The sequence below is a fragment of the Salmo salar genome, chromosome 23 (genome assembly GCF_965601325.2).
Source record: "Salmo salar chromosome 23, fSalSal1, whole genome shotgun sequence".
In the NCBI taxonomy this organism is placed as follows: Eukaryota; Metazoa; Chordata; class Actinopteri; order Salmoniformes; family Salmonidae; genus Salmo; species Salmo salar.
In genome coordinates this window covers 22,450,644-22,468,664 of record NC_138313.1, presented here as the reverse complement: position 1 = coordinate 22,468,664, position 18,021 = coordinate 22,450,644, and the positions used below count along the sequence as shown (strand labels likewise).

Here is an 18,021-nt window from a genome sequence, read left to right as displayed (position 1 = left end):
CTATGAAGCTGCAATTACCCAGCCTATTTGCTTGTAAATATCCTTTGCTATTATTTTTTTTTATGTGATATGTTTTATGGCTGCTGCAAAACGATTTGCCTCTCTGAGGACATTCAAGTTTTCTGAATCTGAACGTCCACATCCCAGTTCCAACCCTAACCTCAACCACAACCACAACCACAACCCTAACCCCAACCTCAACTACAACCCTAACCCTAACCCTAACCTCAACTACAACCATTGCTCCAGGGTCGCTGTCAATAACGGCTGATCCCTGGCTCTGACCCCACTCTCCGGGGTTGTCTCGGGGGGAGTGAGATATGCAAAAAACGAATTCCAATTCACACATACACTTGTACATGTGTGAAAAATGACAAATGTAAGCACCCACCTAATTATCTTATTATTCCCGGTTCAAACCTAACTGTAACTCTAACCCTAAACCTAGAGTAGGTTTGATCATCATGTCTAAACTGTGGACAGGCTGTGGTGTGGTATGTCTGTGGGTCCAGCTACCTGTGAGGGACACCGCCAACCTCAGTGGTCCGGGGACACTGGCACGAGCTGTGAGATTTATGTGCGTATCTCTTGCTCCCCCATGTGGTCGAATTAATAAACGCACTACAGGAAAAATGGCGACCTCCGTGTGTGTACGGTGTCAATGATCAACTAACGTTTGCACATATTATTGCCAAAGGACCCGGATAGTCAAACGATAAGAATTATATGGAGTGAAATGCCAACTTGGTATCCATCTTAAACGACAACAGAGTTGCGTGAAAACGTGAGTTTTGCACCAAAGTACCTTCAAATAATCTTGCTAGCATAGCTAGCTAACTTAGCTTTTAAATGAACTAACAGCCACACAGACAGTTGCATGCTCTGTCCAGAATAATGTTACTAGCTAGCTAGTTAGCCGGTCTATCAAATATTTGTATAACTAAACCATTGTTCTATCTGTGGGTCTATGGCCCAGCCGTGTTGTTGTTTTGACAAGGCCAAGGGTGTATTCATTAGGCCAGTTCTATTGCAAAACGTTTTGCAACAGAAACCGTTCAGTTCCATTCTGTTCTTAAACGAAGTTATGACACATGTTTTGTTGTTTTGGCTCTGTACTCCAGCATTTTGGATTAAAAATAATACAGTGACTATGAGATTGAAGTGCAGACTTGTCAGCTTTAATGTGAGGGTATTGTGTCATCTTGGAGTCACTTTTATTGTAAATAAGAATAGAATATGTTTCTTAACACTACATTAATGTGGATGCTACCATGATTACGGATAATCCTGAATGAAATGTGAATAATGAGTGAGAAAATTAGATGCATAAATATCATACCCCTCAAAAAATGCTAACCTCAGATGTTATTGTAATGGTGAGCGGTTAGCATGTCTTGGGGTATGATATTTGTGCGTCAAACTTTCTCACTCATCTTTATTCAGGACTATCTGTAATCATGGTAGCATCAACATTAATGTCGAAGTGTTTAGAATCATATTCTATTCTTATTTACAATAAAAGTGACTGCAAAATGACACAATACATTAGTTACCATTAATTTCTATTGGGCACAAAATAATCTAAAACACAACCAAAACAAACAGCAAATGCACCCAACAATGTAATCATTGCGTGCTAGGAATATGGGACCAAATACTAAACCTTTGACTACTTTAATACACATATAAGTGAATTAGTCCCAATACTTTTGGTCCCCTAAAATGGGGGGAATATGTACAAAAAGTGTTGTTCACCAATATTGGTGAAAATACCCTCAAATTAAAGCTGACAGTCTGCACATTAACCTCATAGTCATTGTATCATTTCAAATCCAAAGTGCTGGAGTACAGAGCCAAAGCGACCAAAAATGTGTCACTGTCCCAATACTTTTGGAGCTCACTGTATATACCACTATCCCCAACACACCCCACCACCCCTTCCTGCTACTTTGGCCCTAACAGATCCTACACCAGGTTGTCAGCCTGGGAGGCTGAAAACCCTTCTCTCAAACCCCCCTGTAGTTCTTCTGCACTAAAATCTCTGACACCCAAAAACTTCTCTGCTGCTGCTGCTACTAGAAAATTACATCTACTTGGATTTTCTTTCCATCTGAGCAGCGCAATTAATGACCATAGCAATAAACGGCAAGAAGCCGGCCTTTCTAAAGCACAAACTGTTCGGGTTACTCTGTACAGGCCTCTCAGGCTCCCTCACCCTTTGCCCACCATTTTCTACTTACCTCACTGCTCTCACCCTGGAAACTTCAACCTGTTTCACTCGCACAAGACATTTCTGATCACTTGCAACATGGCCACTCCCACAATTGAAACGACATACTCCTTTGACCCATGCCCTCCTGCACACTTCTCACATCTCGGAATCTCCCTCCTACATACTGCTGCAACATGAGCATAAACTTGTCACCTGCGCACCCTCGGAGGCTCTTTGGGGATGCAGTGGGGGGCACCTTCCGGAAGGCCGACAGGCGGCGCTCCGCCGGCTAAGCGGGCTGCCTGGGGACCAGCCCTAGCACCAGGTCGTACCGGCCTGAATTTCCATTGCTCTATCCAAAATTACAAACAACTAATTGCAGCATTACCTCAAAAATGGAAAAGGAAAGTGGAAGGGGGAGAAAGTAAGGAACTTGCCTGTTGGACCTGCATTAAAGACCAAAATTGGTTAAAGAAAATTGTGCTGAATAAAAAAGTACCAGTTTCATTTAAGGACAACAAATTGGCAACTGTTCCATATACAGTGCATTTGGAAATTATTCAGACCCCTTGACTTTTCCACATTTTGTTACGTTACAGCCTTAATTTAAAATGTATTAAATTGTTTTGTTTCCTCATCAATCTACACACAATACCCCATAAAGACAAAGCAAAAACAGGTTTTTAGAAATGTTTGCTAATTTATATTTTAAAAAAATACTTAAATATTACATTTATATACAGTTGATGTCGGAAGTTTACATACACTTAGGTTGGAGTCATTAAAACTCGTTTTTCAACCACCCCACAAATTTCTTGTTAACAAACTATAGTTTTGGCAAGTTGGCTAGGACATCTACTTTGTGCATGACACAAGTGAATTTTCCAACAATTCTTTACAGAGATTATTTCACACATAATTCACTGTATCACAATTCCAGTGGGTCAGAAGTTTACCTACACTAAGTTGACTGTGCCTTTAAATGAAGTCATGGCTTTAGAAGCTTCTGTGATAGGCTAATTGACATCATTTGAGTCAATTGGAGGTGTACCTGTGGATGTATTTCAAGGCCTGTCTTCAAACTCAGTGCCTCTTTGCTTGACATCATGGGAAAATCAAAAGAAATCAGCCAAGACCTCAGAAAAAAATTGTAGACCTCCACAAGTCTGGTTCATCCTTGGGAGCAATTTCCAAACGCCTGAAGGTACCACGTTCATATGTACAAACAATAGTACGCAAGTATAAACACCATGGGACCACACAGCCGTCATACCGCTCAGGAAGGACTCGCGTTCTGACTCCTGGAGATGAACGTACTTTGGTGCGAAAAGTGCAAAACAATCCCAGAACAACAGCAAAGGACCTTGTGAAGATGCTGGAGGAAACAGCTACAAAAGTATCTATATCCACAGTAAAACAAGTCCTATATCGACATAACCTGAAAGGCCGCTCAGCAAGAAAGAAGCCACTGCTCCAAAACCGCCATTAAAAAGCCAGACTATGTTTTGCAACTGCACATGGGGACAAAGATCATACTTTTTGGAGAAATGTCCTCTGGTCTGATGAAGCAAAAATAGAACTGTTTGGCCATAATGACCATCGTTATGTTTGGAGGAAAAGGGGGGAGGCTTGCAAGCTGAAGAACAACATCCCAACCGTGAAGCACGGGGGTGGCAGCATCATGTTGTGGGGGTGCTTTGCTGCAGGAGGGACTGGTGCACTTCACAAAATAGATGGCATCATGATGGAGGAAAATTATGTGGATATATTGAAGCAACATCTCAAGACATCAGTCAGGAAGTTAAAGCTTGGTCGAAAATGGGTCTTCCAAATGGACAATGACCCCAAGCATACTTCCAAAGTTGTGGCAAATGGCTTAAGGACAACAAAGTCAAGGTATCGGAGTGGCCATCACAAAGCCCTGACCTCAATCCTATAGAACATTTGTGGGCAGAACTGAAAAAGCGTGTGTGAGCAAGGAGGCTTACAAACCTGACTCAGTTACACCAGCTCTGTCAGGAGGAATGGGCCAAAATTCACCCAACTTATTGTGGGAAGCTTGTAGAAGGCTACCAATGCTGCCAAATACTAATTGAGTGTATGTTAACTTCTGACCCACTGGGGATGTGATGAAAGAAGCAAAAGCTGAAATTAATCATTCTCTCTACTATTATTCTGACATTTCACATTCTTAAAATAAAGTGGTGATCCTAACGGACCTTAGACAGGGAATTTTTACTAGGATTAAATGTAAGTAATTGTTAAAAACTGAGTTTAAATGTACTTGGCTAAGGTGTATGTACATTTCCGACTTCAGCTGTACGTATTTAGAGCCTTTACTCAGTACTTAGTTGAAGCACCTTTGGCAGCGATTACAGCCTTGTGTCTTCTTGGGTATGGCTCTACAAGCTTGGCACACCTGTATTTGGGGAGTGTCTCCCATTCTTCTCAACAGATCATCTCAAGCTCTGTCAGGTTGCAAATGTATTAAAAATACAAAACTGAAATACCTTATTTACATGAGTATTCAGACTCTTTACTTTGAGACTCGAAATTGAGCTCAGGTCCATCCTGTTTCCATTGACCGTCCTTGAGATGTTTCTACAACTTGATTGGAGTCCACCTGTGGTAAATTCAATTGATCTGATATGATTTTGAAATGCACACACCTGTTTATATAAGGTCCCACAGTTGACAGTGCATGTCAGAGCAAAAATCAAGCCATGAGGTCAAAGGAATTTTCCATAGAGCTCCGAGACAGGATTGAAGGTCCCCATGAACAGTGGCCTCCATCATTCTTAAATGGAAGAAGTTTAGAACCACCAAGACTCCTAGAGCTGGCCGCCCAGCCAAACTGAGCAATCGGAGGAGAAGCGCCTTGGTCAGAGAGGTGACCCAGAACCCGATGGTCACACTGACAGAGCTCTAAAGCTCCTCTGGGGAGATGGGAGAACCTTCCAGAAAGACAACCATTTCTGCAGTACTCCACCAATCAGGCCTTTATTGTAGAGTGGCCAGACGGAAGCCACTCCTCAGTAAAAGGCACATAACAGCCTGCTTGGAGTTTGCCAAAAGGCACCTAAAGACTCTCAGACCATGAGAAACCAAGATTAAACTCTTTGGCCTGAATGCCAAGGGTCATGTCTAGAGGAAACTTGGCTCCATCCCTAAGGTGAAGCATGGTGGGGGCAGCATCATGCTGTGGGAATGTTTTTCAGCGGCAGGGACTGGGAGACTACTTAGGATGGAGGCAAAGATGAATGGAACAAAGTACAGAGGGATCCTTGATGAAAACCTGCTCAGGACCCCGGACTGGGGCGAAGGTTCACCTTCCAACAGGACAATGTCCTTAAGCACACAGCCACGACAACGCAGGAGTGGCTTCGGGACAAGTCTCTGAATGTCCTTGAGTGGCCTAGCCAGAGCCCGGACTTGAACCCAATCGAACATCTCTGGAGAGACCTGAAAATACTGTAATAGCTTATGTTTCACAGAGACTTGGCTGAACGACGACATGGATAATATAGAGCTGGCTGGCTTCTCTGTGTTTCGGCAGGACAGAGCAGCTATGTCTGGTAAGACAAGGGACAGGGGTGTGTGTCTATTTGCCAATAACTGCTGGTGCGCGATGTCTAATATTAATAAGAAGTCTTGAGGTATTGCTTGCCGTAGGTAGAATACCTCATGATAAGCTATTGACCACACTATCTACCAAGAGAGTTCTCATCAATATTATTCGTAGCCGTCTATTTACCACCACAAACTGATGTCGGCACTAAGACCGCACTCAACGAGCTGTATAATGCCATAAGCAAACAAGAAAATGCTCCTCCAGAAGTGGCGCTCCTAGTGGCCGGGGACTTTAATGCAGGCAAACTTAAATCTGTTTTAACTAATTTCTACTAGCATGTCACATGTGCAACCAGAGAAAAAAAACTAGACCACCTTTACTCCACACACCGAGACGCATACAAAGCTCTCCCTCGCCCTCCATTTTGCAAATCTGACCATAATTCTATCCTCCTGATTCCTGCTTACAAAAAAACTAAAGCAGGAAGTACCAGTGACTCGCTTATTACGGAAGTGGTCAGCTGACACAGATGCTATGCTACAGGACTGTTTTGCTAGCACAGACTGGAATATGTTCCAGGATTCATCCAATGGAATTGAGGAGTATACCACCTCTGTCACCGGCTTCATCAATAAGTGCAGCGACGACGTCGTTCCTCACAGTGACCGTACGTACAATTCCCAACCAGAAGCCATGGATTACAGGCAACATCCGCACCGAACTAAAGGCTAGAGCTGCCACTTTCATGGAGCGGGACACTAATCCGGACACTTATAAGAAATCCCGCTATGCCCTCAGACAAACCCCTCAGACAAACCATCAAACAGGCAAAGTGTCAATACAGGACTAAGATTGAATCCAACTACACCGGCTCTGACGCTCGTCGGATGTGTCAGGGCTTGAAAACTATTATGGACTACAAAGGGAAACCCAGCTGCGAGCTGCCCAGTGACGCAAGCCTACCAGACAAGCTAAATGCCTTTTATGCTCGTTTTGAGGCAAGCAACACTGAAGCATGCATAATCAGCTAACACCAGCTAATCCAGACGACTGTGTGATAACGCTCTCCGTAGCTGATGTGAGCAAGACCTTTAAACAGGTCAGCGTTCACAAAGCCGCGGGGCCAGACAGATTACCAAGACGTGTACTCAAAGGATGCGCAGACCAACTGGCAAGTGTCTTCACTGACATTTTCAACCCCTTCCTGTCTGTAATACCTACATGCTTAAAACAGACCATCATAGTCCCTGTGCCCAAGAAAGCGAAGGTGACCTGCCTAAATGATTACCGCCCTGTAGCACTCACGTCGGTAGCCATGAAGTGCTTTGAAAGGCTGGTCATGGCTCACATCAACACCATCATGCCAGAAACCCTAGACCCACTCCAATTTGCATACCGCCCCAACAGATCCACAGATGACGCAATCTCAATTGCACTCCACACTGCCCTTTCCCACCTGGACAAAAGGAACACCTATGTGAGAATGCTGTTCATTGACTACAGCTCAGCGTAGGGCCCACAAAGCTCATCACTAAGCTAAGGACCCTGAGACTAAACATCTCCCTCTGCAACTGGATCCTGGACTTCTTGATGGGCCGCCCCCAGGTGGTAAGGGTAAGCAACAACACATCTGCCATGCTGATCCTCAACACTGGGGCCCCCCCAGGGGTGCGTTGTTATTCCGCTCCTGTACTCCCTGTTCACCCACGACTGCGTGGCCAAGCACGACTCCAACACCATCATTAAGTTTGCTGACGACACAACCGTGTGTTGTTGCCTGATCACCGACAACGATGAGGCAGCCTATAGGGAGGAGGTCAGAGACCTGGCAGTGTGGTGCCAGGACAACAAACTCTCTCTCAATGTGAGCAAGACAAAGGAGCTGATCGTGAACTATATGAAAAGGCGGGCCGGACAGGCCCCCATTACGTGATCGCTGTGCTATTGCCTGTGTGAGAGATGGTAAAATTCCTAAGAAATCTCCACGTGTCATTACGAAAAGAAACTGGAAGCGGTTTGATATTCAAGGAATTTTACATGATGTATCTAGCATTGAATGGAATTAATCCCTGATGTTGAACAAGCCTTTTCTTACTTCCACAACGCATTCCAGGATGTATGCAATTGGCATGCCCCCATTCAGGATTAAGGGCAGAGAGAACCCTTGGTTTACTAAGGAACTTACAAAAATCATAAGGGAACGAAATGCTATGTGGGCTAAAGCAAGAGGGACTGGTTTGGCAGATGATTGGATGGATTTTAAACGTATTCGAAATATGGGTGTGACTATGATCCGTAAATTGAAAGCAGACCACTTCCTGAAATCTACTTCACACAATTTAAATAATCTATCCAAATTCTGGCAAGTAGTGAGAAGTTTGCAGTGCAAAAAAGATGCACAGCTTCGCAAACAATTGTTGGTAGACACACAGATTGTAACTGAGAGAACCTCTATTCTGAAAGCCTTAAATCAACATTTTCTAGATGCAGGCAGTTTATTTAAAAAGGTCAAAGGTATAATTGAGCCCCCTATGAATTTACCTGACACCCCTGTGCACTCCTTCGCCATGTTCTCCTTTTCATCCTTCTCTGTTTTAGAAGTGTGTAAAGCCCTGAAAGAAATTGATGGGGAAAAAATCCCCTGACCCTGAGAAACTAGACCCTAACTACACCTAGCTGTAGACATCATTGCTCCCCCCTTAACATGTATTTTTAACCTCATGCTTGATGATAAGGAAATCCCCAAGTTATGGAAATCTGCTTTTGTACTGCCTCTCCTGAAAGGTGGAGATCCTTCGCTACTTGACAACTATCGACCCATATCAAAATTGTCTGTACTGTCAAAGGTACTGGAGTCCTTAGTTAGTAGGCAGCTAAAGGCCTACTTCCAAGAAAACAACATCTTAAATGGAATGCAATCAGGTTTTAGGTCTGGCCACAGAACTGTTTCAGCAACATTGAAGGTTTTAAATTACATCCACTGTGCTCTTGATAAGATGTTACATTGTTCTCTCAGTTACAATCTTTATTGATTTGTCGAAGGCTTTTGACACCGTGGACCATGCTGTGTTAGTGCAAAGGTTAAAATATTGTGGAATTACTGGTCATGCTCTAGATATGTCATTTATAAACCAATCAAATCTTACACAATGTGAAATGGCGGACGGTTGTAAATCTGAGTCCATAGAGGTGTGCTCAGGTGTTCCGCAAGGTTCTATTTTGGGCCCACTGTTGTTCATTTTGTATATCAACAACATTGGAGATCTTATGGAAACAGCGGATGTTCATTTTTATGCAGATGATACTGTTCTTTATTCAAGTGGTAGCAGTTTAGCTTTTGAAAATGCCCAAAGAGCATTTAACATCATACAACAGAATCTGGATGATTTAAAGCTGGTTCTAAACTTGGGTAAAACAAAATGCATGGTATTTTCAAATGCCAGGCATGTTACTAATCATGTCATTGCTACATTGGCTGTACATACTATAGAGCAAGTTAAAGTCTACAAATATTTGGGTGTGTGGGTTGATGACAAGCTGAGCTTCACTGTGCATGTAGAGAACTTGATAAGGAAGCTCAAGCTGAGAATAGTTTTTTTTACCGGCATAAGGCTTGTTTTCTTTTGATGCCAGGAAGGAGCTGGTACGATGTACATTACTGGTGGTTTTAGATTTTAGTGATGTTATATATATGCAGGCCTCAACCACTACTCTGAGAGCACTTGATTCAGTGTATCATGCAGCCCTCAGGTTCATTCAAAATCAAAAACGTCTAACACATCATTGTGATCTCTACAGCGCTGTTGGCTGGTCGTCATTGACCTTGCGTAGGCTTAAACACTGGTATACACTGATTTATAAGGCCATATTGGGAAAAATGCCATTTTATCTCTGTTCTTTTTTAGTTAGTTCGGTAAATAAATATTAATTTAACGTCCCATTCTCATTTGCTTCTAACAGTACCAAAAATTTGAACAGGTCATGGTAGAAATAGTTTTAGTTACTCGGCTCCGTGGTCCTGGAATTCTCTCTTGAACATTTAAACATTTTATGATGTAGTTTGGTTGGTGGAGTTTAAACACTTGATCGATGTATATATCATAGAGGAGTGTAATTCTCTTTAGGACAGTTTTTATTCAAGACTTTCGTGTTTTTTACATAAAATGTTTTTGTTGTACTGTATATGCCTTTATTGTTTTGTTTAATGTTGTGTTAGTGTATGTAAGTTGTTTTGTATGAAACGTTGTTCCCCCTGCTACTATTGGACCAGGTCTCTCTTGGAAAAGAGATGTTATCTCAATGAGAAAAACCTGTATAAATAAAGGTAACATTTTTAATTTTTAAAAATAAACATTGACGGGACTGAAGTGGAGCAGGTCGAGAGTTTCAAGTTCCTTGGTGTCCACATCACCAACAAACTATCATGGTCCAAACACACCAAGACGGTTGTGAAGAGGGCAAGACAACACCTTTTCCCCCTCAGGAGACTGAAAATATTTGGCGTGGGTCCCCAGATCCTCAAATAGTTCTACAGCTGCACTATCAAGCGCATCCTGACTGGTTGCATCACCGTCTGGTATGGCAACTTCTCAGCATCTGACCGCAAGGCATTACAGAGGGTAGTGCGTACAGCCCAGTACATCAGTAGAGCCAAGCTTCCTGACATCCAGGACCTATATACTAGACGGTGTCAGAGGAAGGCCAAAAACATTGTCAAAGAATCCAGTCACCCCAGTCATAAACTGTTCTCTCTGCTACCGCACGGCAAGCGGTACCGGAGCACCAAGTCTAGGACCAAAAGGCTCCTCAACAACAGGCACCCCCAAAAAGGCTACCCACAAGCTTCTACCCCCAAGCCATAAGACCGCTGAACAACTAATCAAATGGCCAACCGGACTATTTACATTGATTACCCCCCCCCCCCCCCCCCTTTGTTTTTACACTGCTGCTACTTGGACAAGTTCATTTGAGTTAACTGCACCTCACAGAGTTCAAGTAACAGACACATCTCAACATCAACTGTTCATAGGAGACTGCGTCAATCAGGCCTTCATGGTTGAATTGCTGCAAAGAAACCACTACTAAAGGACACCAATAATAAGAAGAGACTTGCTTGGTCCAACAAAAATGAGCAATGGACATTAGACCAATGGAAATCTGTCCTTTGGTCGGTTGAGTCCAAATTTGAGATTTTTGGTTCCAACCACTGTGTCTTTGTGAGACGCATAGTAGGTGAACAGATGATCTCCATATGTGTGGTTCTCACCATGAAGCATGGAAGAGGAGGTGTGATGGTATGGGGGTGCTTTGCTGGTGACACTGTCTATGGTTTATTTAGAATTCAAGGAACACTTAACCAGCATGGCTACCACAGCATTCTGCATCGATACGCCATCCCATCTGGTTTGCGCTTAGTCCCACTATCATTTGTTTTTCAACAGGACAATGACCCAACACACCTCCAGGCTGTGTAAGGGCTATTTTTTCAAGAAGGAGAGTGATGGAGTGCTGCATCAGATGATCTGGCCTCCACAATCCCCCAACCTCAACCTAATTGAGATTGCTTGGGATGAGTTGGACCACAGAGTGAAGGAAAAGCAGCCAACAAGTGCTCAGAATATGTGGGAACTCCTTCAAGACTGTTGGAAAAGCATTCCAGGTGAAGTTGGTTGAGAGAATGCCAAGAGTGTGCAAAGTTGTCTTCAAGGCAAAGGGTGGCTACTTTGAAGAATATAAAATATATTTTGATTTAACACTTTTTGCTTTCTACATGATTCTATATGTGTTATTTCATAGTTTTGTTGTCTTCACGATTATTCTACAATGTAAAAAATAGCAAAAATAAAGAAAACTCTTGAATGAGTAGGTGTGTCCAAACTTTTGACTGGTACTGTAAGTATTCAGACCCTTTACTCAGTACTTTGTTGAAGCACCTTTGGCAGCGATTACAGCCTTGGGTATGACGCTACAAGCTTGGCACTCCTGTATTTGTGGAGTTTTCCATTCTTCTCTGCAGATCCTCTCGATCTCTGTCAGGTTGGATGGGGAGCGTTGCTGCGCAGCTATTTTCAGGTCTCTCCAGAGATTTTCAATCGCATTCAAGGACTCTGTCTGGGCCAATCAAGGACATTCAGAGACTTGTCCCGAAGCCACTCCTGTGTTGTCTTGGCTATGTGCTTAGGGTGTTTGTCCTGTTGGAAGGGGAACCTTCGCCCCAGTCTGAGGTCCTGAGTGCTCTGGAGCAGGTTTTCATCATGTACTTTGCGCCGTTCATCTATCCCTCAATCCTGACTAGTCTCCCAGTCCCTGCCGCTGAAAACATCCCCACAGTCAGATCCTGTCACCACTATGCTTCACTGTAGGGATGGTGTCAGATTTCCTCCAGACGTTGTGCTTGGCATTCAGGCCAAAGAGTTCAATCTTGGTTTCATCAAACCAGATAATCTTGTTTCTCATGATCTGAGCATCCTTTAGGTCGCTTTTGTTAAACTCCAAGCGGGCTGTCATTTGCCTTTTACTGAGGAGTGTCTTCCGTCTGGCCAATCTACCATAAAGGCCTGATTGGTGGTGCTGCAGAGATGGTTGTCCTTCTGGAAGGTTCTCCCATCTCCACAGAGGAACTCTGGAGCTCTGTCAGAGTGACCATCGGGTTCTTGGTCACCTCCCTGACCATGGCCCTTATCCTGCGATTGCTCAGTTTCGGCTGCCAGCAATAGGATGAGGTGGTTCCAAATTTCATCCATTTAAGAATGATGGAGACCACTGTGTTCTTGGGGAACTTCAATGCTGCAGAAATGTTTTGGTACCCTTCCCCAGATCTGTGCCTCGACACAATCCTGTCATGGAGCTCTGCTGACAATTCCTTCGACCTCATGGCTTGGTTTTTGCTCTGACATGCACTGTCAACTGTGGGACCTTATTTAGACAGGCGTATTCCTTTCCAAATCATGTAAAATGAATTGAATTTACCACAGGTGGACTCCAATCAAATTTTAGAAACATCTCAAGGATGATCAATGGAAACAGGATGCACCTGAGCTCAATTTTGAGTCTCATAGAAGAGGGTCTTTTTATTTTTGAAACAAATCTTAAAACATGTTTTTGCATTGTCCTCATGGGGTATTGTGTGTAGATTGATGAGGATTTGTTTTATTTCATCAATTTTAGAATAAGGCTGTAACATAACAAAATGTGAAAAAAGGGAAGTGGTCTGAATACTTTCCCAATGCACTGTATATCATTAATTTATATGTCCAAAAATGAAACTTATGGATCTAGCTTTAAGGAAGGGCTTCAGTAGACGTTAAACCCGACTCACCCTGAAACCAAATGCCAATGTCATCTCATCTTTGACTTTGCCCTGTGATGTGGTCTCTTCTGCAGGGCAGGGGCATGTCCAGGCTGTGTGTGGTGTGTGGGGGCTCCAGGGGCATTGGCAGGGCTGTATCAAGGCTACTGGCAGAGAGAGGCTGCAGGGTTGCTGTGGTGTCCAGGAACCAGGATGCTGCTCAGGCCACTGTGGTGTCCCTCGCTGGAGGTACAGTATTATACCTGCAGTGGTGTCATGCACCTCTTAGTTGGGCTCTGCTGTTCACATTTTCATTGTCTAACCCAGCGTTTCCCAAGTTCGGGGTCACGACTGCATGTGGGGTTGCCTAATTAAAAAATGTCTAGCAAGAGATTTGCGCTTGGTTCATAGAACCGGGGTTACGTCGGTAACCTCCAGTAGCCGCTAGATGCGGTTGTCATAAACAGCATGTTTTCGGTTTTCTTCCAACAAACGTCTTACTATCTTTTGAACCATTTAAACTGCAAATATAATGACCCCATCAATGAAAGATAAGACTCTCAGGAACACAGAGTGGACAGGGCCAGGCACTAAATACGACTGGGGGAAAAATAAGGTACAGGCTAGTTTTTCAACACAGAATATCATACAAAATTATTGACTGATGATCTACTGAACTTCCGTCAATTCTGTCACTTCAAACCATACTTCCTTCAGATTTAAATACTGTGAAAAGTACTGTCAGAATGATTTGTAATAAACTGTCATAGCCCCATTTTAAAAAAGTTAACATTGGCCGTTAATTACATAACTTATTTTTACATGGTGGGGTGGGGTCGCACATTTTTTTGAAATATCAAAATGGGTTCATGTGCCAAAAAGGTTTGGGAACCCCTATTCTAACTAGATGATTAGGCTAGTGCCACATTCACTTATGTTGTTTATCAGGCCTAAACACAGTTGTAGTTTTCGGTTTACCTTATGTTTAACCAATCTCTCGTTTTCTAGCTGACCATATGGCCTTTAGTTGTGACGTCTCCAAAGGAGAGGAAGTTCAGAAGATATTTGAGACGATCCAGAAGACCTGTGGAAACATCTCATACCTGGTGAATGCAGCTGGTATCAACAGGTGTGAATGTGTGTGTGTGAAATACTTGCATGAATCAGTACTCGTTAGTTTCATACCTTCAGAACTCCCATGATAGTCATAAGCCGGTGCGCTTGCATGTGTATAAAAATATAACTCATCCATCTCCTGTGTGTGTGCACCTTCCTGTCTTTATGTGTGTGTTCAGGGATGGTCTGTTGCTGAGGACCAGGCCCGAGGACATGGTGGCTCTGCTTCATACCAACCTACTGGGGAGCATGTTGACATGCAAGGCAGCGCTACGGAGCATGCTCCACACCCAGGGAGGGGCCATTGTCAACATAGGTACTGTTACTGTACAGTGCCTTCGGAAAGTATTCAGACCCCTTGAATTCTTGTTACGTTACAGCCTTATTCTAAAATTGATTAAATAAATAAAAAATCCTCAGCAGTCTACACACAATACCCCATAATGACAAAGCAAAAACAGGGTTTTAGAAATACCATATTTACGTATGTATTCAGACCCTTTACTATGAGACTCAGGTGCATCCTGTTTCCAGTGATCATCCTTGAGATGTTTCTACAACTTGAGTGGAGTCCACTTGTGGTGAATTCAATTGATTGGACATGATTTGGAAAGGCGTGTCTATATAAGGTCACACAGTTGACAGTGCATGTCAGAGCAAAAACCAAGCTATGAGGTTGAAGGAATTGTCCGTAGAGCTCCAACATAGGATTGTGTCGAGGCACAGATCTGGGGAAGGTTACCAAAGCATTTCTGCAGCTTTGAAGGTCCCCAAGACTACAGTGGCCTCCATTATTCTTAAATGGAAGAAGTTTGGAACCAACAAGACTGGCTGCACGACCAAACTGAGCAATCGGGGGAGAAGGGCCTTGCTCAGGGAGCTGACCAAGAACCCGATAGAGTTCCTCTTTGGAGATGGGAGAACCTTCCAAAAGGACAACCATCTCTGCAGCACTCCACCAATCAGGCCTTTATGGTAGAGTGGCCACTCCTCAGTAAAAGACACATGACAGCCCACTTGGATTTTGCCAAAAGGCATCTAAAGACTGAATGCCAAGCGCCACGTCTGGAAGAACCTGGCACCATCCCTACGGTGAAGCATGGTGGTGGCAGCATCATGCTGTGGAGATGTTTTTCAGTGGAAGGGACTGGGAAACTAGTCAGGATCGAAGCAAATATGAACGCCGCAAAGTACAGAGAGATCCTTGAACTTGCTTCAGAGGGCTCAGGACCTCAGACTGGGGCGAAGGTTCATCTTCCAACAGGACAAGGACCCTAAGCACACAGCCAAGACAACGCAGGAGTGGCTTCGGGACAAGTTTCTGAATGGCCTTGAGTGGACTTGGACCCGATTGAACATCTCTGGAGAAACCTGAAAATAGCTGTGCAGCAATGCCTCCCATCCAACCTGACAGCGCTTGAGAGGATCTGCAGAGAAGAATGGGAGAAACTCCCCAAATACAGGTGTGCCAAGATTGTAGCGTCATACTCAAGAAGACCTGCCAAAGGTGCTTCAACAAAGTACTTAGTAAAGGGTCTGAATACTTATGCAAATGTGATATTTCCGGGGGGGGGGGGGTTTAAATATAAATTTGCAAACATTTCTGAAAACCTGTTTTTGCTTTGTCATTATGGGGTATTGTGTGTAGATTGATGAAGGGGAAAAAACAATTTCATATATTTTAGAAGAAAGCTATAACTTAACAAAATGTGGAAAAAGTCAAGGGGTCTGAATACTTTCTGAATGCACCGTATGTCCAGCCCCTTCACACTACTGAGGTACTAACCTAACGTAGCAGACGTAGAAGAAAGCGCCTGAGCGGAGTTCCCACATCCGGTTTTCAGCGGAAAAGGAAGCTAGGTTGAATTAGCTGTATCCCTGAAAACCGGGATACATCCGGTTACTGACAACTCTGCTCAGGGTGCTGAGAGATCAGATGCATTCTATGTTGCCATTTGGCCACAAGGTGGTGGTTGTGGTCCAGGGAATAAACATAATCTCTCACTTCACTTTACGTTGAGTTAGCCAAATCACTGTGCTCATGGTTGTGATCTGTGTGTACTGTAGGCTCTGTGGTGGGGTTGAAGGGGAACGCAGGTCAGTGTGTGTACAGCGCCAGTAAAGCAGGTCTGGAGGGCTTCACTCGCTCCCTGGCCAAGGAGGTGGCCTCGCGCAATGTCAGAGTTAACCTGCTGGCTCCAGGTATGGAACTGTCTCTTCCTCTTTTCTTTACTGCTCCTCTCTCTCTTTCATCTATAGTCTGCTTATTCTCCTCAACTTCTCTCCTGTCTTGTCCTAGCCTTTGTACTCCTCTGTATGCTTCAGCCATCTCCTTCATCATTGTCATGCTAAAATAGAAAGACTTGTACTGTACCTAGGATATTGATTTCCAATGTCCACTCGAATTCAGTTTTCTCCTGACGCTGACCCTCCCTTATCTTTTCTCCTCTAGGTTTCATCCGGACAGACATGACAGTGGGGCTGAGGGAAGGGGAGGGGGTGCGGACCATCCCCCTGGGGAGGTTTGGGGAGCCTGAGGAGGTGGCCAAGGCTGTTCTTTTCCTCCTGGAGTCTCCCTACATCACAGGGCAGGTGCTGGTGGTGGACGGAGGGCTGCAGCTGGCCATGTAGGGAGGCCCTCGACCCCTCTATATACACCTGGTGCCCACTATACCTCCTAACACTGTCAGCTGGGTGGTTTAGAGCCTGTGTCTCGGATGAGAATTACAATGGAGAGTTCTGTGTTTTCCAGAATATGCATGTTTCAGCTTAGGATGGGCTGGGTTCATGCATAGGAAAGGGATAAATATCAGCTTTTTATCTATACTGAACAAAAATATACACGCAACATGTAACGTGTTGGTTCCATGTTTCACGAACTGAAATGATCCCAGAAATGTTCAATTTGCACAAAAAGCGTATTTCTCTGAAATGTTGTGTGGGCTTGACCTTGTAATAGTCAGGGCCATAGATATGTATACGTGTGTATGGTTCATGTAATACTGTTGCCCCTATCTGTACACAGTGCTGAGTCACAGGGTACTGCTCCACATAGCTCAGAGGGGTTGTGTCTTTATGTGAGTGACAGTTTTTCATGACTAACACTGCTGACTCCACTGTGTCTGACTCAGCCTGGCCCTCCACGCTCCTGAGGCCTTAACTTTGATCAGCAGATTTAATGCTATTACTCTTTCCATGACTTATAGGCACCTAGTGCTGACCAAAGCTCTCATGTTTCACTCTCCCACTCCCCTGGGGGACTGCGACACAGTGCAGGCCCCAACCGCCGCCCCCCCTTGAGCCCAGCCCTGGAGGGGCCCAGAGAGGGGGTATGGATGGGGTCTGACTGCCTAGTGCCTACAGCTGGAGGGGATTTTTAGCCCATGGAATGTTTTGAGGGTCCAGTTACAGCTCAGGATCGGTGGTGCAAATGGATGGGGTCAGAGGTGACTGTCATGCTCAGTGTGGAGATTTGAAATGCTGTGATCTCATCTGTCATTTCCTCCAGTGGAGAGACATTTCACCTCACTGGAGTGTGCTGCCCAGTCCCCTCACACACACCGCTCCAGGGTGCTCAACAGTCACATATATTTACACGTCATTAGAAGCCTTCATGGATCTGGGGCATCTGCGCTCAGCTGCTGTCTATCATGTGACCTAAGATCAAGGTGGAGACGATGTAAACTAGGGATCAAGGTCAAATCTGATAAGAATTCTCAATAAAGAATGGCATTTCCCCTGTGATGGATGATATGGCTGCTGGGTAAGTTTTTGTATGGAATTGATTTGAGCAGTCTCCTACTGTCTCCTCACTCAACATAAACACAGTACCTC

At 44.2% G+C, this 18,021-nt stretch overlaps 1 protein-coding gene across 1 annotated transcript; it reads left to right on the top strand.

The window, feature by feature from the left end:
• Nucleotides 1-642: 642 nt before the first annotated feature.
• cbr4 (carbonyl reductase 4) lies at nt 643-17,936 on the top strand. The gene is given in 6 exon segments (NM_001141763.1): nt 643-784; nt 13,167-13,320; nt 14,080-14,200; nt 14,367-14,503; nt 16,255-16,389; nt 16,640-17,936. Coding segments are annotated over 5 exon segments (717 nt in total). The 5' UTR covers nt 643-784; nt 13,167-13,175; the 3' UTR covers nt 16,819-17,936.
• Nucleotides 17,937-18,021: the final 85 nt, after the last annotated feature.